Source organism: Odontesthes bonariensis, chromosome 15 (assembly GCF_027942865.1).
Source record: "Odontesthes bonariensis isolate fOdoBon6 chromosome 15, fOdoBon6.hap1, whole genome shotgun sequence".
Lineage (NCBI taxonomy): Eukaryota > Metazoa > Chordata > Actinopteri > Atheriniformes > Atherinopsidae > Odontesthes > Odontesthes bonariensis.
The window spans coordinates 32,279,841-32,300,479 of NC_134520.1; the positions used below are offsets into that span (position 1 = coordinate 32,279,841).

Below are 20,639 nucleotides of genomic sequence, written 5' to 3' on the forward strand. Positions count from 1 at the left end.
GCTTACAGCGCCATCTGGTGGTCATCAGCTGACAACGCATCACATTCACTGTCAACCGCTCAGGTCTGTTGAGGGATCAAACAGTGATTTAATCTCTCTCTTTTGTCTATGTGTCACTTTAGCAGTTATCGTGGGTTAAAAGTAAATTTTTTGAAGCCTCAAGTTTACATGAAAACGTAAGAGACAACATAACAATCACTACACAATAACTTCACAATAGCCAGTAAAAGAAAAAGGTTTAATGGTTCAATGGTGTAACAACAAAACTAGTGTAACCAGAAAGTGACCAAAGTGAACCAGGCTCACTCCCTGCTCTCCTTTAGCTGAAAGTCAAGATCATATGAGAAGCAAGTATGTGGGTTCTGGATTGATAAAAGATTCAGAACTGAAGACAAAACCAAAACAAACAACTTAGACAACCCTCCAATGCCCATTGTGATTCTGACACAAGTAAAACGTTTACAAAAATTATATGTTTGTGGTAAAACCTTATAAAGAAGATACCATAATAATCATTACAAAATTCACACAGGAATACTTGCACAGTATGCCATAAAAGCTTTACTTTCAATGGTAAAATGACTGAGGACATGACATTTCACACAGGACATGTGGGAAAAGTTTTGCTGTGAGTTGTCATTTGCCTGCACACATGAAAACTCACACAGAAATCAATCAAATACGAGTAAAAATGCCTTCAGTTCAGTGACAGAGATGTTATCCATGAGGAAGTAACTGCTGCTGCTCAAAAATACAAAATATATTTACAGTTTTGGTTAGAGATAAACATTTTATGTTCTGACAGAGTACAAATAATTGGAATACAACACTTTTTGACTATGAGTGATTTAGTTTACAACAGCTAGTGGTAAATATTCAGGAAAGTCAATGTAAGTGACAGTGTGGCCTTCACAGAGTGAGTTCAGTAAAGGTCTTCTTCATTGTTACTGCAGAAAAAAAAAACTGTGTCAAAAAAGCTGAAAGAGCTAAGAAGAAATTAAAGAAAGAAAAAAATTAAATCAGATAAAGGGTGTTGATTTTACAAAAATGAAAAGGAAAGTGGGAGAGATGATGTGCGCAGAAGAGAAAACAGTGGTTTGCTTTAAAAATGTTATTTTAGTTCCCAGTTCACACCACGGGGTGGCGATACTGTGTCGTGTCATAGTTTGACAAACATCAATAAAACTCACGAAAAAGGAAATAGACGAAGAAGAAGAAAAACGAAAAGCACGAGAAGAAAAAGAAAAAAAATGACTTGTTATCTTCTTTGTGTTTTTGTATTTTAGCAACTATGTTTTCAATTTATAGTTTGAAAGTTCTTATGAGAGAGCGGCTAACTGCTGTGGCCGAAGAAATATTGGCAGAGTTTGAAAAAATAACAGATGGATACGAGGAAGAGATCCACCGTCAGCGCGAACTGCTGGAAGCCTTTACAGTGATACAGACGTGTAAACCCCAAATAAAGCTACACAGAATAGGTAAGTAATACAATAATGGCGATAATGATTGAGTAAATTATGTTTTCTGTTGAATATAGCTGGATTTACGTTACTATTGTGCGTTCTGAATATTCTCCCGTTTCCGTCACGAATATAACCCCACGTGTCCCTCGATCGGGAATAGTAATCGGTTATCGTTGCTTCATAGAGAAAAGATGAGGTCCAGTTTGTACAGAATGACAGGTTGCTGTGGTGATGCAGTTTGTTTTAGTCAGAGTGGTGTAAAAAGAGAGAGTGGCGACACTCCCATAGACTTCTATAGAAAGAAAGGAATGCGGAAGTCACGTGGGTCACGGAGACGCCCAGAGTTCCAAACAAGAGACGCAGCTCCGTTAACCTCAATTACCCGTCAAGAACAATTACTGGTAAGTTAATAAAATAACAGCATTTTAAACGTTTTTTTTTTTTACATTTTTAAGCATTATCTATCAGAAGTATACTCTTAGATATCGTTATTTTTACATTTGGTTAGCATGAAATATCGGTGTTGATGTTAAAAATGTAATGTAGGCTAACGTGAGGTAATTAACGTGATCATTTCACTAAAGTCCGTTAACTTTTTATTGTCAGGTGACATTATGTAAAGTTGTTTTGTTTGTTAGGTTTTAAAACATTACCAAAATACTATATAGGCCTATAGTAATAATACATTTAATAAATGTTTGGTATTTCTGACGTATTTTCTCCGGTAAATTGATTAAATTACAACATTTTTGGCATAGTGAGGCATTAGCTGACTGTTCTTTAATTAAGTAAGTTTTTTTCATGCATGACTTTGCAGCTGTGATAATGAATTTATTCATTTCTCTGTTGTTGTTGTTAGGGAGGTCAGCAGATGTGGTGCTCGCTGCTGTCATGCTGACATGGATCAACCCTCATTAGGGCTTCAGCCGATTTCTACAATGTCCAAACGCTTAAATTTGATCAAATACAGTTCATTGTTGCAGATTAATCTACCAAACAGTATAAATAGCAGTAAAATAACTTCTTTATTAAGGCTTGTTTTACATTTTCCATGATGACATTTTCCAATAAAATGTTTGGTTTAAATCTGTTTTGTTTATTTTTGTTCACAACTGACACATTTATTTAGTCATTTAATATGGTTTTAACCAGAAAAAAGTTAAATTCATATTTTAATCCATCCATTATACCCGCTGAATCCGTTGGTCGGGTCGCTGGGGGGGCTCATTGTCCATCTGACACCAGAGAGAACAGACAGACTGAATGACATCTTCTACAGATGGGCTGTTTGGGACAACAGGAGTAGATCCTGGGAACAGACAGTAACATCAGGCTCTGTTGAAGGATGTAGATCTGAAGGTAAGCTGGACCACTGGCATGATTCAGTATAAAGGAGGACAAGGTAGCTGCCCCCTGCTAGGACACAGGGGTAACCTCTAGGATTTAAAATGGTTATAAATGTGTCTCTGCCGCTCCAAAAAAGAAAAACGTTGATAAAATACATCGTCAGTGAAGTGATCAATGCACATTATGGGTCAATATTTACCGAAAATTGCGTCGTAAATGTTAAAGTTATCGTTTTTGTGCTCCTTCACGCTAAGACCCGTTCAAACTGACTGACAGCGCTGTGATGTTTGGAACTCCGGAGGCTCACATGAACCACGTGACAGCCCTAGCGGCGACTTCAAAGCGTGTCGCAACTCTGTATTATTACTCTATAGCTCTGGTTTTAGTCAGATAGGCTAGACTCACAACAATCATTCCCCCTTGCGGTAAACCTGTGAAATCTTTTTTTTTTTTTTTATACCCAGGTCGCCTCATCTCCTTCTAAAATCAAGTTTTTAAAACTGCCATTAAAAAAAAAATGTCGGACATAGGAGCAGCATAAATACACATAATAGTATAATAATAATACACAATACACATAAAGCTGTTAAAATAGGTTTGAGATATATATATATATATATATATATATATATTTTTTTTTTTTTTTTTACTTAAAATCAAGAAACAAGAACATGTGCCTTGTGCCAAAAAAATGTACATGACACAATAACTTAATGAAAATGACATAAATGCCATCAGCAGTCCCTTCTGATCCTTAGTCTTTGAGAATTTTTCTGATGCTACTTGGAGTTTTCAAACTGCAGCTGTTTGTTTGGGGGATACAACCCTAGCTACAGATGGAGGACTGACTCTGTCTATCACCTGCCCCTCCCTCAAACTGTCTAAAGCAGGTAGGAATCCCCATGTAAAAAAAAAAAAAAATCTAAGTCTATGCAGATTGAATGTCATCAATAACCCTCATGGCCATTAGAGAAGCCTGTGAGTCAAGTGGACTCGATTATGTCCCCAACCTAGTATATACACCAGAACACACACAGACATATATATATATATATATATATATATATATATATATATGTATATATGGTTATAATTACATAACTTTCTTCATCAGACCTTAACCGTAGTAACAGGTCACTTTAAAAAAAAAATTTTGCGACTTAAAATCTTCTGAAACAGCTGTTTGTTCTAAGGGGGCACCACCTGTTCTAGCAAAGCGAGAATAATAATAATAATAATAATAATAATAATACATTTAATTTGGAGGCACCTTTCAGGTCACCCAAGGTCACCTTACATGAGAAATAAAGAACATAATAAAAGCATAAAAACATGATTGACAGTTTAGCTTACTATGTATGATTTAAACTCCAATGTATTTACTTTCATTTCTATTCTCCAATAATCACATTAATAAGATTGTCTTTTTGTCCCCCTAAAGACTTTCCAGAGCAACATTACTTCAATGTAAAGGAGGTTCTTGCTAACCAGCAGCACTGTAACCAGGAGAGGAGCTCCAGTCTGTACCATGAAGAACCAGAGGCCCTGCAGACTGAAGAGGACTTGGAAAAACTCTGCACCACTCAGCAGGCAGAGCAGCTTCCTCTAAAGCAGGAGGCTGATACCATAATGATTCCTATTTATGAGGAAAGTGACCACAGTGAATCAGAATCTATGGATGAGGAGTTCCTCTCTCCCGACTCTCCTATAGCTGAAAGTCAAGATCAGTTTGGAATCAAGCATATAGACTCAGAGCTGAGGACCAAAACAAAACACAACGATCTACAAAGTCACTGTAACAATGCAGACGACTCTCCCATATCCAGCAGTCAATGCAAATCTGACCTAAGTAAGTATTGCATGCATGCTTGCTCTGCTCAGCCTTTGGTTTAGCAGGGGGCAACTCTAACCATGTTTAATTCATATTACAAACAATTATTCTGTTACACGTTTTAAAATGTATTTCTTTGTATAAAATCTCACTCTCAAAACCAGATTAACAAACCCAAAATAATGTAGTTGGCAGTCAAAAAACTCTTGCATGTAGATGCTCAACTAGACTCAAGTTAGCCATGGCATGCTGCACAATCCCCAACGCTCCATATTCTTTTTTCCTTTTTTTTTTCTCTTCCCTGCATACATTCCAATGGTCCAATTTAAAAAGTTTTGTTGAAGTATAAACATAGCTTAATTTAATTGTATATATAACTGTAATCACTGTCGATCACTGCCAGTGGTTGAATATCTTTTATTTGCTCACATTTCTGTTTTCTTTTAATCCCATTTATGAAAATGTGTCTTTTTGTTCCTGAAGATTTTCCACAGCAACTTGACTTAAAGGAAGATGAAGCTTTTGCTGATGAACAGCTCTGGAACCAGGTGGGGTGCTCCAGCCTGGAAGAACCAGAGCCTCCGTGTATTAAAGAAGAAACTGAGGAACTCTGCAACAGTCAGCAGGGAGAGCAGCTTGTTCTAAAGCAGGAGGCTGATGATATTATGGAGACTCAATTTGATGAAGAAAGTGACCACAGTGAATCAGGTTCTCTCAGTTATGACCTCTTATTCCCCTGTCCTCTGACGGAAATTCTGGATGAGTTGGGAAGTCAGCATGCATACTGTGGATCCGTAAAAAAATCAGAACTGAAGAAGAAAACAGAACATAACAGTCTACAAAGTATCTGTAACAATGCAGACGACTCTCCCATATCCAGCAGTCCATGCAAATCTGACCTAAGTAAGTATTGCATGCATGCTTCCTCAGCTCAGCCTTTGGTTTAGCAGGGGGCAACTCTAACCATGTTTAATTCATATTAGAGAAATGAGTGTGTTAGACTTTTAAATACATATATTTTTTAATATAAAAAGCTCTTCAAATCAGACTAATACACCCAAAATGATATAGTTGATGGTCAAGTAACTGTTTAAGTAGACTCGGAACAAGTCGAGATAGCCTAGGCACGCAGCACAATCCCTATTGTTGAATAGATTTGCATTTTTTGTAGCAGTAAATTATAAGTACATATTGATACAGATTAAACCCCAATGAAGCTGCTCTCATTCACTTATTCTTCTGTTTCTTTTGTCAGAAGATGATACACATTAGAAATTACAATTAAATAGGGATGCACCTATCCTATATTTGTATCGGTACCGATATCGAAGAAAATTCGTTTTCAGGTATTATTGACAATCGGCCGATTTTAATTTTTTATTAATTTTAATTAAAAATTTTTTTAATTTTTACTTTTTTTTCGCTTGTCGCATTATGGCAGCAGAATTGCAATCTGAATACCGTTTATGGCAGGGGTCTTCAACGTTTTTCAGGCCAGGGACCCCCAAACTGATGGAGAGTTGGAGCAGGGACCCCCCTACTATTTATATGGCATACAATTGTGTTTTATATTTAACAGGGCCTAGTGCCGTGTATGAACATAGCTGCTCTGTTATTGTACATTCAATACTAAGCTATTCAAATAATACACAGGTTAATATATTCATGTTTTTATTTTAAACATGTGCAAGGTACAGGGTGGCCGTGCCACTGCCATTTATAAACAAATATCTTGCATACAACACTGAGCTATTCAAATAATCCACAGATTTTAACTTTAAACATGCATGTAGATGGGACAATGAGTCCTCAAACCATCTGTGGATGGCACACGTTTGCACACAATTTGTGAGAAAAAACTGTTTGAAAAAAAAATATATATATATATATATTTTTTTTTTTTTTAAATGTTAAAAATCGTCTAATCAACCAAAGATTTCGCGACCCCCCCTGCAGTACCTCCGCGGACCCCCTGTTGAAGACCTTTGGTTTATGGCAAACACATTTGCTTTGCCAAGGGATGCGTAAGCCTGAGCTTGAGAGCTTGAGAAATCTCCTTGAGCAGATCACTGACACTGAGTCAGTCAGTGGGGTTACATGGCACTGTAAAAAATCGGATTAAGGGCTAAATTACAATAAGACTGATATTACTGTTGTTGTCGCCGTCGGAAAGAAACAAACAACGCGATGGAGAATGCGTCGTTGTGCGTCGCGTTTGTGCAACAAGCAGCTCATCACAGGCCAAATGTAGAGGGACGTAGCTTCATCTTGCTCTGCGTTCTCCATCTTTCTCCAATGCCTGAGTTTGTTGTTGTTGGTGGTGAAGCGGTCAACAGGAAGTGGCTCTATTAGCAATAGTTGAAATGGGTACAGCGCCACCTATCATACGTATATGACGTGCTTTGTACCAACGATTCAATTCATTCACAGCCATATATCCAAGGATAATTACCCTTGCTCAAATAAGAAGCATAACCCTATGGCTATAATCGAATTACTCTCATCAAGTAGACCCACTATGTGTGTAACTAAAGCCTCAACACAGCAAAATCTTGAAATGTTCTCTTAGTGGATTGCCATTCATCCAAGGGTCTTCTGCCCCCTTTAGTGGTGAAAAACTTGTTAAATTGGGACTACCTCGGGTTTTTTTTTGAGTTTTTACCAAGCTAGAGAAGCTATTGTTTTGTTCAGATACTTTTGTAATGGATGTTTAGGGTTGGTCTGATGTTGCCTTGCACAAAAGAATGATCCCAGTCTTTTCCACACAATGAAACTTACCGTTTGTTACCATAATTCTGCGCTGTTTTTCTGTGTCTGTATTGGATCAGTATCGGCCGACACTAAACCTCAGATATCGGTATCGGAGTTGAAAAAAGTGAATCGGTGCATACCAACAATCAGGACTATGTTTAAACTCATACCCAGACTCTCGCTCCACTCTAATAAAGTCCTGATTTTATAAATGCAGCCATATTTAAATGTATGATGGTCTCCCACAGAAACGATTTGAAACATTAGAATTAGGGTTAGGGCGATATGTATCGTTTGCGAAATTATCGTGAATGTTGTTTTGACGATTAGTAATTTTGCAATATCGAGATATAGGCTATACATATATACTGTATATATATTTTTATTTTATTATTTTTTTTCAATCGCCAAAAATCAATAAAGTGCGGCGCCAGTGGTCCTCTGCCCTTACCACGGCGCCACGCCCTGCTTTGAACCCCTGCAGTAAACGCTTCGGACCCCGCGGGACACTCAGCTAAGAGCATCGATGGGGCGCCGAGAGGCAGGGGCTGGGACAGACGGTAGCTCGCCTCGCGGCGGGCCGTCACTGCAGCAACTTTAAGATACGCTATTGGAGCTGGAATTACCGCGGCTGCTGGCACCAGACTTGCCCTTCAATTGATCCCCGTTAAAGGATTTAAAGAGTCCTGTATTGTTATTTTTCGTCACTACCTCCCCGAGTCGGGAGTGGGTAATTTGCACGCTTGCTGTCTTCCTTGCATGTGGTAGCCGTTTCTCAGGCTCCCTCTCCGTAGGGAGAAGTAGCCTGAGAAACGGCTCGAGGTTATCAGTCACCAAAGCGGCCGGGGCACCCCGAGAGGAACCCCGCATGGGTTTTGGGTCTAATAAATGCACGCATCCCCGACGGTCAGCGCTCGTTTTGCATGAATTAGCTCTAGAATTGCCACAGTTATCCAAGTAACGGTAGAGCGATCAAAGGAACCATAACTGATTTAATGAGCCATTTGCAGTTTCACTGTACCGGCCGTGTGTGCTTAGACTTGCATGCTTGTGTTCATTTTATTGTGATCTTAACGCAAGTTTTAATTTTTTTCTTAAATATCGTCAAAATATCTTTATCGTGAAAATCCTAAAAAATATCGAGATATTTTTTTTTGCCCATATCGCCCACCCCTAATTAGAATGTCTTGATAGTTTTCATGTAACCCACAGTGTCAGGAATACCTTAGCAATTGTCTCGATCACTCAACTTTGCATACACTCTGATGGTCCAATTAAATTGTTTTGTCAATGTATAAACCTAACTTGACTCAATTGTGTATGTAACTGCAATCACTGTAGATCATTCATAATGTTTGAAGATTTATTTGATATGCTCACATTTCTGTTTTCTTTTAATCACTTTTTTTTTTTTTAAATGTCTCTTTTTGTTTCTGAAGATTTTGCCCAACAACTAGACTTAAAGGAAAATGAAACTCTCACTGATGAACAGCTCTTGAACCAGGCGGGGTGCTCCAGTCGGGACCAAGAAGACCTTGAGGAATTCTGCAACAGTCGGCAGGCAGAGGAACCAAAACAGGAGGCTGATGCTGTTATGGTAACTCCTATTTATGAAGAAGGTGACTACAGCAAACCAGACTCTATCAATGAGCAGGTGCTCCCTCTCACCCCACCTTTAGCTCAAAGTCCGGTTCAGATGGGAAGCAATCATGTGGAGTCTGCAACATTAAGAAATTCAGAACTGAATACAGACCCCAAACAAGTCTACATTGTTGCATGTTTCCAAAATCCCAGTAATGATGTAGTCCATACTCCCAAGTCAAAGTCAGTTCAAGGGCCCGAAAAATGTGATATTTGTGGAATGATGTTGAAGAACAAAGCTCAGTTGTACAATCATAAAAAAAACCACATAAGTGACAGGCCGCATACTTGCCCAATTTGCCAAAGGCGTCATTTTTAAATGTCAAGTGAATTATCACATGAGAACTCACAAAGGTGTGACGCTGTTTCCTTGCACACTATAGCCGCTTTCGGACTGTAGGAACCTTTGGCAGTTCTAATAACCTTTTAATCCGCGGGGCCGTTTTCTCCCGTGTTCGGACATACAGGAACTCGGGGCTTTCTCCCTTAGTTCCTATAACTATTTAGCTCCTTCTCCGAGGTCGGGTCTTTTCATGGTTCTTATAGAACGATCTGACGGAGGTGTGTGGTGGTCGGTAGCTACGCCCCATGTCATGCTATCACGGCTGAAATGTTTCCTCATACACGGACACAACCGGCGGGTGTTTAATAAGTTAAACTTACACTGGTCTCATTTGTCTGCAGCGCTCTGCTCTACTTTCTTCCTTCATGAAATGATAAAGTATCGTCTCCTGACTCTCTCTGTGAGCTCTTCCAGCCTCGATATTAGACGCCTGATGTGATTGTCCATGATTAATATCACCATCATGCAGACCATAAACACGGTGGCCTCCCCGCTCTCCATGTTAGCTTCTTGGTGGTGTTTTTTCTACTCTCCTTACTTTTACCATTTTGTTTTGTGTTTGAATGTAGCGCTAAACGGCTAACACGTCACTGAAGCAGACGGCTGCGCGCTGCGCATCAGTCCCTATCAGGTCCCGACTCATATGCGAATGCAGACTGAAACAGTTCCGCTGGGGAAGGATAGTTATCAGAACGAAATTCGAGGAGGGTAGTTCTGATAACTACTTTCTTAGAACGGTCTGTCCGAAAGCGGCTTATGTGGGAAAGGTTTTTATAAATGCAGCCATATTTGAATATATGATGGTCTCCCACAGAAACTATTTGAAACATTAGCATGTCCTGATAGTTTTCATGTAATCCACAGTGTCAGGAATACCTTAGCAATTGTCTCGATCACTCAACTTTGCATACACTCTGATGGTCCAATTAAATTGTTTTGTCAATGTATAAACCTAACTTGACTCAATTGTGTATGTAACTGCAATCACTGTAGATCACTCATAATGTTTGAAGATCTATTTGATATGCTCACATTTCTGTTTTCTTTTAATCACTTTTTTTTTTTTTTAAATGTCTCTTTTTGTTTCTGAAGATTTTGCCCAACAACTAGACTTAAAGGAAAATGAAACTCTCACTGATGAACAGCTCTCGAACCAGGCGGGGTGCTCCAGTCGGGACCAAGAAGACCTTGAGGAATTCTGCAACAGTCGGCAGGCAGAGGAACCAAAACAGGAGGCTGATGCTGTTATGGTAACTCCTATTTATGAAGAAGGTGACCACAGCAAACCAGACTCTATCAATGAGCAGGTGCTCCCTCTCACCCCACCTTTAGCTCAAAGTCCAGTTCAGATGGGAAGCAATCATGTGGAGTCTGCAACATTAAGAAATTCAGAACTGAATACAGACCCAAAACATGTTGCTGCATGTTTCCAAAATCCCAGTAATGATGTAGTCCATACTCCCAAGTCAAAGTCAGTTCAAGGGCCCGAAAAATGTGATATTTGTGGAATAATGTTGAAGAACAAAGCTCAGTTGTACAATCATAAAAAAACCCACATAAGTGACAGGCCGCATACTTGCCCAATTTGCCATAAAGGTTTCATTTTTAAATGTCAAGTGAATTATCACATGAGAACTCACAAAGGTGTGACGCTGTTTCCTTGCACATTATGTGGGAAAGGTTTTACCTCCTTAAATATATTGGCTGACCACATGAACAGGCATAAACATCAGAAACCGAGTTCTTGCACAATATGTGGGGAAACTTTTACCTCTGAAAATGCATTGGGTGGCCACATGAACAGGCACAAGGATCAGGAACCGATTTCTTGCACACGATGTGGGAAAAGTTTTACCTCTGAAATTACATTGGCTAGACACATGAAACGACACACAGATAAGGAACAGTTTCCTTGCAAAATTTGTGGGAATAGTTTTCCCAGTAGAAGTGCATTGTCTGACCACATGAAAGAGCACAGAGATAAGGGACGGGTTTCTTGCACAATATGTGGGAAAAGTTTTACCTCTGAAATCACATTGGCTAGCCACATGAAGCGGCACACAGGTGAGACGTGGATTTCTTGCACAATTTGTGGGAATAGGTTTACCTCTCAAAGGGCATTGACTTGCCACATGAAACGGCACACAGATAACGGCACACCTTATGTTTGTGAGCAGTGTGGCAAAGGATTTACAAAAAAATTCATTTTGTTACAACACATGAAGGCTCACAAAGAGGAGGAACCATTTTCTTGTGAAGTGTGCGGTAAATCTTTCAAATCTAAGAGTTCTCTGATTGAGCATGGAAAACCTTACAAAGACCGTAAGAAACGGACCTCGTGTCCAACATGCGGGAAAAGTTTCAGAAGTAGTTGTCGTCTGTGTGTTCATATTAAAACTCACAAGCGTTTTTCCTGTAATGTCTGTGGGAAAAGATTCAGTTTAAAAATTCCTTTATATCTTCACATGGAAAAGAAGTGTAAGGCTCCCATGCAGTATTCTTGTGAAATATGTGGAAAATCGTTCCATCTTGAAAGTTCCCTTGTTGGACATGTAAAAACACACGACCCTAAAGAAAAGGTTTTGTGTAAAATATGCGGTAAAAGTTTCAATAGTGCTTATTATCTGTCTGTTCATTCTAAAAGTCACGGGCCTAAGCCTTATTCTTGTGACACATGTGGAAAATCGTTCCATCTTGAAAGTTCCCTTGTTGGACATGTAAAAACACACGACCCTGAAAAAAAAGTTTTGTGTAAAATATGCGGTAAAGGTTTCAAAAGTTCGTTTTCTCTGTCTATTCATTCTGAAAGGCACGTGCCTAGGCCTTATTCTTGTGACAAATGTGGAAAATCTTTCCAGTGTGAAGTGGCCCTTTTTCGGCACGTAAAAAAATACCACGTTGAAAAAAATAATTTGTGTGAAATATGTGGTAAAGCTTTTGAGCATCCTTCTGGTCTGTCTCTTCATATGATAACTCACGCGCAGTATATGCCTCATTCTTGTGACAAATGTGGAAAGTGCTTCAATGCAAAAAAACTTTATAACCTTCACCTCAGACAATGCTGTGCTGCTGAATAGCCCTGGTCAAAAGGTAGTTGGGTGGCCAAACAAGCAGGAATGCACAGGCTGAAAACTGAATCTGTTCTTATATAAGTTTATTTATGTTTCTGTGTTCAAGAAAAACAAAAAAGGGAAACAAAAAGATTTAATTGCTCATTAGGATGTTCAAACTTTCTACTTGGCAAATGAAAATTGGACTTTCCTTGATTGATGATCATAGTAAGAAGCTTTTGGGAATTATTTTGTTGATGTTTTAGACGGGGTGATTATCATGCGTCTGTGTTTTATTTTATTTTTTTAAATGATATATTGGAGAAGGTTTGTATTTCATGTTGCTCTCCATTTACTGAATTAAAAATAAGCAAAACTATCATTGTGGTTGAATTATTCTGATTTGAGTGTGGATAAAAATTAAAGCCGTGGCAATACATGAAAATATCTTAATTCCTGTGTTTTCTAAACAAAAAACTGTTATGTTCTCTGTATTGGTGGTTCCCAGCCTTTATTCTCCAAAGCTGCAAAACTGAAAAGACAGACAGCTTGATAGAGTTTAAAGGAACGTGGGAGAAGTGAGGTGGACTAGAAGGAACACGATATTATAAGATGATATCAACACTTAGATTGGGACAACTTGAGATGAATAGTACACGATGTATAATGGGTAAACATGACTTGGGTAGACGTGAATTTTATAATCAAGAAGAAACAAAAATGGTGATTCCAGCTGTCCCGATCCAATCCACACCCCTTACCAGCTGGTGGCGCCATCACGTTGTTTGCCAACCACCGATAATAATCAGACGAAGAAGAACACGACGTTCTGGAGCGAAGTCCAGCGTTTCCGCCATCTTGGTTGGGTCTTCTCACTTTAGGCTCGCACCGGAGCAACTATGCCTGTGTTTTGTGCAGCTTACGGTTGCAATAACCGGCGCAGCATTGACACCAAATCACGTGGGATTACCTTTCACAAGTAAGATTGAACAATACGTTTGTATATAGTATTATCTCATCGTAACTAACGTTAATTAATGCCATTACTGCACGAAGAGGTACTCCTCATTGTCGCTTGCTGTTTTCTTTTCTTCTTCTTCATATTTTGAAGGTTTCCCAGTGATGCAGGCTTGAGGAGGCAATGGGAAGTTGCTATCAGACGGGAGGGTTTTGTTGCGACGCAGTCGTCAAAGCTCTGTAGTGAGCACTTCAAGCCTGAGGATTTTGATAGGACGGGTCAGACTGTGAGGCTTAGAGATGGTGCGAGCCCATTTGTCTTAAACTTCCCATCTCATCTCCAAACAGTAGGTGTATTTTTTACTCTCCATCCTAATAGAGATGTCTATGATTCACATGTAAAACAAAAGTTAATATCACACTTTGCTAAACATGTTTTTTTTTTTACCGTTAGTTCCCTCTGGATGTTTAGGAATTAGTGATGTATTGTGTAATGCAATACACTGTGTTGTGGGATACTAAAACCTTTTCAAGTGTTTTTTAATGAAGTTGTTTTTCAGTATTATGTTTATTTTTATTTTAGCCTGTAGTGACAAGGAAAGCAAAAACTTCAAGGAAAGCTGCAGAGAGCCTACCGGTGGACCTTTCTCAGCATTCCCCTGAAAGTGAACCTCAGCCCAGTGATGTGAGTATTTGTAGACGATTTGATGTCCCATACAGCTGTGAGCATCATGGCTCTGGTCATATCAAAAGCTCTCCCTTCCTTTCTGTAACTCTTTTCAGACACACTCACATTTACACTTTTTGTATCAAATCAAATTTATTTATATAGCACATTTTGTGTACAAACAATTCAAAGTGCTTCACATAAAATAAAAGCATTGCAGCAGGGAGTGTAAGAAGCATTAAAATACATAAAAGAATATAAAGAGAAACAAATAAAATCATTTAAATTAATTTAAAAACAAGCAACAGTCAAGATAAGTTAAAAGATATCGTGCAGATTTCATGCATAGACACATGAGAAAAGAAATGTTTTTAACCTGGATTTAAAAATGTCTACATTTTTAATGTAGACATTTGTGTATTAGACATGTGTGTATATTTATCAATAAATAAATACACACATACACAAACGCACCCTTTCTCTCTTTCTCACGGTCATGGTGTTGGCAGTGAAATTACGGATAAGAAATGAAGAGTGTGCCTGCACATGTGCAGTGCTATGCACCACACAACTGTGAGTGGTATGATATAAACATCAGTGAACATATTTTCATCCTTCTTTCTACTAGGACCACTCCTACGCATTTCCCAATTCTCCTACTCATCTAAAGGCCCGACTCAGTAAAGCTTTGGCTAGAGTGAAGAGTCTAGAGCGGGAGAAGCAAAAGGCAAAGGCCCGAGAACGGAGAGCAGAGAAAACCATAAAGAGTCTTTTGGAAGATCTGAAGAAAAAGAACCCTATAAATAAGGAGTTGAAAGAAAAGCTTGACTTCCACTCAGGTAAAATAAATTGATATTATATTATGTCTATGTGTGTATGTATGTATTTATGTCTCTAAAATTGGCCCTAGGAGTGAGTGTGTGTGTGGTTGTTTTGTCTCGTTTGTCCCTGTGTGGCCCTGTGATGGACTGACGACCTGTCCCCCGCCTCTCGCCCGATGACCGCTGGGACAGGCTCCAGCCCCCCTGCCAGTTGGATTAAGCGGGTATAGAAAATGGATGGATGTATTTAGCTCCAAGATAGTTGTTGTTGGGAGAAGTGAGGTGAACTAGAAGAAACAAGATATTATAGGATAATATCAACACTTAGATTGGGACTTATTGGGCTGAATGGTACACAATGTATAACGGGTAAGCATGACTTGGGTAGATGTGAATTTTATAATCAAGAAAAAAACAATAATATTGGTGATTCAGGCCTCATCCACACGTAGCTGGGTATTTGCTAAAACTAATATATTTTTCTACGTTTGGACCTGTCATCCACATGAAAACGAATCATAAACGAATATTTTGAAAAACTCCGGGCAAAGTGAAGATTTTTGAAAACTCCGTTTATGCATTTGCGTGTACACAGAGATAACCAGAGTTTTGCGTTTTCGAACATCACAATATGCGCCAAAACATCAACAAATCTGCTCTGACATCAAACGTGCGACCTTTGTTTACTGAAGAAGCATGGATGCCTTCAGAACTGTGGTGGTTATTATTGTGCAGGCGCTGTTTACTGCCTTGATTTTACACGCCCAAGTCGTACTCCCAGAGGAATGGCGTGACAATTTCCGCATTTCCCGGTCCTCAGTCCTGTCGCTGTCGGAATTATTACGTCCTCATATCGAGGGGCAGTCCACTGTCATGCGATATCACCTGTCAGTGTGCTCAAAAAAGTTGCATGCACACTTTATTATTTAGCTGAGGGCAGATTGCGCAAAACAGCAAATGCATTTGGGTTGTCAAGACGAGGTGAAAACGCAGATGTTCGGTTATGTGTGGAAGGTGTTTTTTTTCGAAAACGAGGTAATGTGGATTAGAGCCTGGCTCGGGCCGGATTTTTCTGTCCGAGCCCGGCCCTCAACCGACAGAAAAGTTCTCAAATCCAACCCGAGCCCGAGATTAATTAAAATATTTGTGTCCGAGCCCGCCGGAAGCCCGAGACCAGTGACCAACGCAAGACGGCGCACCCTAATCAGTAAATACACATTGGTGACAGCGCACCATTATCCACCATAATCCATTATAGCTTAAAGCGTTTCCACACAGTGGATTTCCCCCTCTCATTTTCCACGACTTTCAGTTTCAGGGCTTCGGTCGGGTTGCCATACTGTAATGTGGATACAAATTATTTTATAAACGGAGGGGGGGAAATATTCGGTTTTAAAAATACCCGGTTACGTGTGTACATAGTCTCAAGCTGGCTGTCCCGATTCATACTCTTTACTAGTTGGTGGCAGTAGTGCGCCATTAAGGTTGTTTGCCATCCACCGATAATAATCAGACAAAAATGAACATTTATCTTCTGTATGTATGTATTTAGTTCGAAGATAGTTGTTGTGTCTTAAATCAGTATGTCAGTAAAACGAAGTCTTCAGTCCAGCATCTGAAAGATCTTATCAGCCAGCGGCTAACAGTTGCTGCTCAGGAAATATTCAGAGTTTGAAAAAAATAACTGTAAAATACGAAGAAGCGATCGATCGACAGCGCAAACTGCTGGAAACCTCAAACGCTGCACATAAAATAGGTTTGGAATACAATAATGACCTTAAAAGAACGAGAGAATAGCATATTTTCTTTGAGATGTATCTAGGTTTACATGTAATCGAAGTAGGTGTAATTTAAATATTTTTAAAAAAATGTAGAAATTGCATTTCTCCGATTTCTGTTTCAATGCAGGAATTTATTTTTATTTTTTTTTCTACATCTACTCCACATTTAAGTGTTTGGACTCTAGAAAATCCAGACCTCTTGAGTCATTTTCTTCATGAGGACACTGGCACCTACCTCCCTGCTCCAGAGGAAAACCAAATAACTGCAGCTGCACACAGAGATGTGAGGCTGCTCGCTGTACAGACAGTGAAAAGCTTCCCTGTAGAAGCCTGAACATCCAGAATTCTGTTGGTTTCCAGGTGCATCAGTGTGTAGCTCCCATATTTAACCAACTGCTCTTGATATTGAATGCATTTGTAAATTAGCATGTCGCATTTGCAGCATTTAGCAGTCATGGAAAGTAAAAGCATCTCAGTTTAGTTTTAACAATCATCTTTTGAATGAGCCCTCATGTCACTGCTGTTTACATGTCGGGGGTCTGAGCTGCCAAAGTGGCTTTAACTCCACTTCCTGTGAACTTCTCCTCGGCGCCCCTGGTGCCCGTCTTCAGTTCTGACCTGGCATCGCTGTATTGTTGTATCCATGCAGCATTTCATATAGAAAGGGACTGTGGAGGTGCAGGTGTCGGATGTTATCCTCCTCAAATATGGATCAATAAGGATTTCCATGTAGACTTCACACTTCCACAGATTTCTAATCAGAGCCGACAGCTTGTAGGTGTTGTTTGATGGCTTGTATTGACTGTTTGTTTCCATCTCCTCAGGCTGCGGCTCTCAACACTGTAGATCTCGACTTGGGGTTTACAGTATATTTGCTTACATTTCTGTTTTCTACATAAATAAATGTTTTTCTTTGTCTCTAAAGACTTTCCCCAGCAGCATATTTTCAAGGAAAAGGAGACTCTTGCTGACCAAGGTGTGTGTAACCAGGAGGAAAGCTCCAATTTTAACCAGGAGGAACCAGAACCCCAGCAAATTAAGGAGGATCTGGATAAACTCTTCACCACTCAACAGGGAGAACTGCCAGTGTCGCCTGTTGATGAACAAAGGGACCACAGTGAGACAGACTCTATGAGTGAGCAGCTCCTCCCTCCCTCATCTCCTCAAGCTGAAAGTCGAGATGAGTTGGGAAGCAAACTGCTGGAAACGCTACAGATGTGGACACCGCAAATAAAGCTACGAAGAATAGGTATGTTATACAATCACGGCAATAATGAACAGAAGAGTCGTGTGTTTTGTGGCTAGGTTTTCGTGAGAATTGTATATATTTTTAAAAAGAACCGTAGAGTAAACCTGAGGGTGTATGTGATAGAGAATAGGAGTTAAAGTCTAAAGTATGTATATATATATGTGCATAACTATGTATTTATGTATGTATATGCATACCAGGGGTCGATTTAACTGAATATTGTCCGTCGTTGACTGTTTTTTTTAAGACGGTGATGGAAAAATCTAAAGGCCATCTGTCATTTTGACAGATTGCAATTCACACCCCTGACCACTTGGTGGCGAGGGAGCATAGTAATGCTCTCTTGATGCATGACCTCGTTGGTTCACACGGAAAAAAGTCACGGCAGCTGAGTGTCCGAAGTTTCTTCAAAAAGCCCAATAACGATGATGTTCAGCCTCCAGAACAACATTAAAACAGCCATGAGAAATTCTCAAAACCTCATGACAATAGTCTTTGCAGCAATCCCACTCGAGACATTTGATTCAAGTCCATGCGGACCAGGAGGAATGTGTCAGACTGTGCATTCATGCCACAGCAGGTGAACTGTATATATTTTAAGTGTAATCGTTTAATTTCATATGTAGCTACTGGGGCCACAGTCAGTGGTTTTATCACTGCAGAGAAGAAGTTACTTGTAGGCTTGATGTATGATGGCACGGTGTGGGATTCTCTGTTCAGCTTGTTCGGACTGAATATTAATTATATATTGTTTTTTTTGTACAAACACCAGGACGAATAACAGATGTAAGGACTTTTGTTTGTGTCTTTGTTACAGTCAGTGTTGCAGCACTGATAATTTCGCTGTTTTTTTTACAACCAGGATCATCTCTGTAAATAAATAACTTCAGGAATCATTGAGTTTCTGCCAGATTTATTTGATCATTCCTCTAAAATCATAACCAATTTACCCATTCCAGCTGCCTTGGCAGCTGGCATGAAGGGTCCCAAAAAGAGATACAGATGAAGAGGATGGGAGAAAGATGCTCACTGAGACTTCATTTGATGTAGGATGTTCAAAGTTTCTGAGGAGTGTCAGGAGAAAGAGGGAGACTGAGGCTGAAAATGCAGCAGGAGAAGCTGCAAATGGCGAGACTGAGAGTGTGTGCGTCAGGGAAGAAGGTCAGCGAGTGTGCTTCTTTGCTTCTGAGGGAGGGAATCTCTGCTTTGATGGATGCAGTTAAACAACTGATTATGGTAAATTAATAAAACAATACTTAAATGGTTACGCTCAGGGGTGCAGATGGGATTTTTGAACTGGGGGGGAACAAGCTGTCAACAAATGATTTCAACTCAATCAATTATTTTTGAGTAATTTGGGCATTAACTGCACGCTGCAATGTAAGTTAGTCAAAGTAACGGGACAGTAATCATCGGTTTTATCGGCGATGTTCGGCACCTTAAGTACGGACGGGATGGGGGGGGGGTGTCGGGGTCACTATGAATCTGGGCGGGTCATGTCCCATCTGCGCCCATGGGTACATAGAAGTGCATTAACAAGGATTCATGTCATCACTTTTCAATGGCCACTATAGCTCAAACACAATCTTTAAAACAAATAAAGTGGCCGTGTATATAAGATTAGATTCATACATTATTAACAATGCTTTCATTTCACAAGCATCAAACACCATTGCATTGCATGTCAATGTAGAAAAATTAGCCTTTTAAAAGAGCTAACTTTCCTTAAATGCAATCAGAATTCAACTTTCAACCAATTTAGGCCTTCAATCCAACCCAAAAAGCTTTGACATTTTTCAGATCGAAGGGAAGGTAAGGTGTTGGGTACCACCGAACGCAAAAAGAAAATAAAAACTAAGGAACCTCGACAAACAACTTACACCAATACGTCACCCAGAGCATATAATGGGACTTTAATAAGAGGACGTGGGCAGGGAGGGGTCAGGATAGGGATCCTGGATCGGATTTCCATGTAACCGAGAAACAATTACAAGCCTGAGAGCAGCACGGGGAGTCTGGTGTTAAAAGATGTTAAGAGAAACAGTATGTGCTATCGATCGAGCATCATTCCCACACACTGGTAAACACTTTGCATTAAAAGGTGCTAAATTGCTCTTGCCCCACAGTGGATTGTTGCCTTTTGGGTTTATATCAAAAGACACAACGTTGAGAACTCAACCGGTGGAACACGCAGCCGATTGGACGATGACTAAACGAAGCGATTTGGCATCAGACTGAAGTGTGTGATGAGCTGTGGATGAAGAGAAGTGAAAACAGAAAATGAACCAAGAGTTCAGTTGTAATAAAAGTGAGAAATTAAAACAAAATCATCTGCTGACAGCCTGCATTTTTATTTGAAATTATGGAAGCTGAGCTGCAGAACGAGCCAGTCGAGATGAACCCGAACGCTATGTCGCATTTGGTGTTGCTTTTATTTTCAGATTTAAGAAAAAGCTCCCCACACACGAAGGAGTACACATGAAGGAGGGGTGTATTGATCCAGCCGTAGTTCGCCTCACAGGCAGAAGGAGATGTGAGCTAGTTCAAGCCTAACTGGCGGGGAACGGGCACTGTAAGTGGCTAAATAACTCCTCTGCGTTGAAGAAGTACCCGTTAAAGGGAAAGTGTTTTGTTTTTTGTTTTTTTAAACGTGGACCTGAAAGGGATAGTTCGCCTCTTTTGACATGAAGCTGTATGACATCCCGTGCTAGCAATATCGTGCATGAACATTCAGTGGG

The 20,639-nt window shown here is 39.7% G+C and overlaps 2 protein-coding genes across 4 annotated transcripts; both read left to right on the top strand.

Moving 5' to 3' along the window:
* Nucleotides 1-1,159: 1,159 nt before the first annotated feature.
* On the top strand, nucleotides 1,160-12,851 carry LOC142400785 (uncharacterized). 2 transcript variants are annotated; one of them, XM_075485995.1, is made up of 5 exons: nucleotides 1,160-1,478; nucleotides 4,252-4,659; nucleotides 5,125-5,544; nucleotides 8,832-8,989; nucleotides 10,469-10,581. In XM_075485995.1, exons 1-5 carry the CDS (start codon nucleotides 1,292-1,294, stop codon nucleotides 10,484-10,486), a joined length of 1,191 nt encoding a protein of 396 aa, XP_075342110.1. In that variant the 5' UTR covers nucleotides 1,160-1,291; the 3' UTR covers nucleotides 10,487-10,581. The 2 variants fall into 2 exon arrangements, with proteins under 2 accessions (XP_075342110.1, XP_075342109.1); XM_075485994.1 differs by having other exon boundaries at nucleotides 1,161-1,478; nucleotides 8,832-9,011; nucleotides 10,469-12,851.
* Nucleotides 12,852-13,080: 229 nt separating this feature from the next.
* On the top strand, nucleotides 13,081-18,787 carry LOC142399911 (THAP domain-containing protein 6-like). 2 transcript variants are annotated; one of them, XM_075484472.1, is made up of 6 exons: nucleotides 13,081-13,405; nucleotides 13,538-13,730; nucleotides 13,967-14,068; nucleotides 14,679-14,889; nucleotides 17,578-17,901; nucleotides 18,191-18,787. In XM_075484472.1, exons 1-6 carry the CDS (start codon nucleotides 13,326-13,328, stop codon nucleotides 18,208-18,210), a joined length of 930 nt encoding a protein of 309 aa, XP_075340587.1. In that variant the 5' UTR covers nucleotides 13,081-13,325; the 3' UTR covers nucleotides 18,211-18,787. The 2 variants fall into 2 exon arrangements, with proteins under 2 accessions (XP_075340587.1, XP_075340585.1); XM_075484470.1 differs by having other exon boundaries at nucleotides 17,578-18,787.
* Nucleotides 18,788-20,639: the final 1,852 nt, after the last annotated feature.

What these genes read in the sequence shown, in the direction of transcription:
- LOC142399911 (XM_075484470.1), top strand. Translation starts at nt 13,326, where the DNA reads ATGCCTGTGTTTTGTGCAGCTTACGGTTGCAATAACCGGCGCAGCATT. An exon ending in CGTGGGATTACCTTTCACAA is followed by an intron (nt 13,406 to 13,537) that starts GTAAGATTGAAC and finishes CATATTTTGAAG; the next exon opens with GTTTCCCAGTGATGCAGGCT. An exon ending in TCCCATCTCATCTCCAAACA is followed by an intron (nt 13,731 to 13,966) that starts GTAGGTGTATTT and finishes TTTTTATTTTAG; the next exon opens with CCTGTAGTGACAAGGAAAGC.
- LOC142400785 (XM_075485994.1), top strand. Translation starts at nt 1,292, where the DNA reads ATGTTTTCAATTTATAGTTTGAAAGTTCTTATGAGAGAGCGGCTAACT. An exon ending in TCCATGCAAATCTGACCTAA is followed by an intron (nt 5,545 to 8,831) that starts GTAAGTATTGCA and finishes TTGTTTCTGAAG; the next exon opens with ATTTTGCCCAACAACTAGAC. An exon ending in AACTCCTATTTATGAAGAAG is followed by an intron (nt 9,012 to 10,468) that starts GTGACTACAGCA and finishes TTGTTTCTGAAG; the next exon opens with ATTTTGCCCAACAACTAGAC.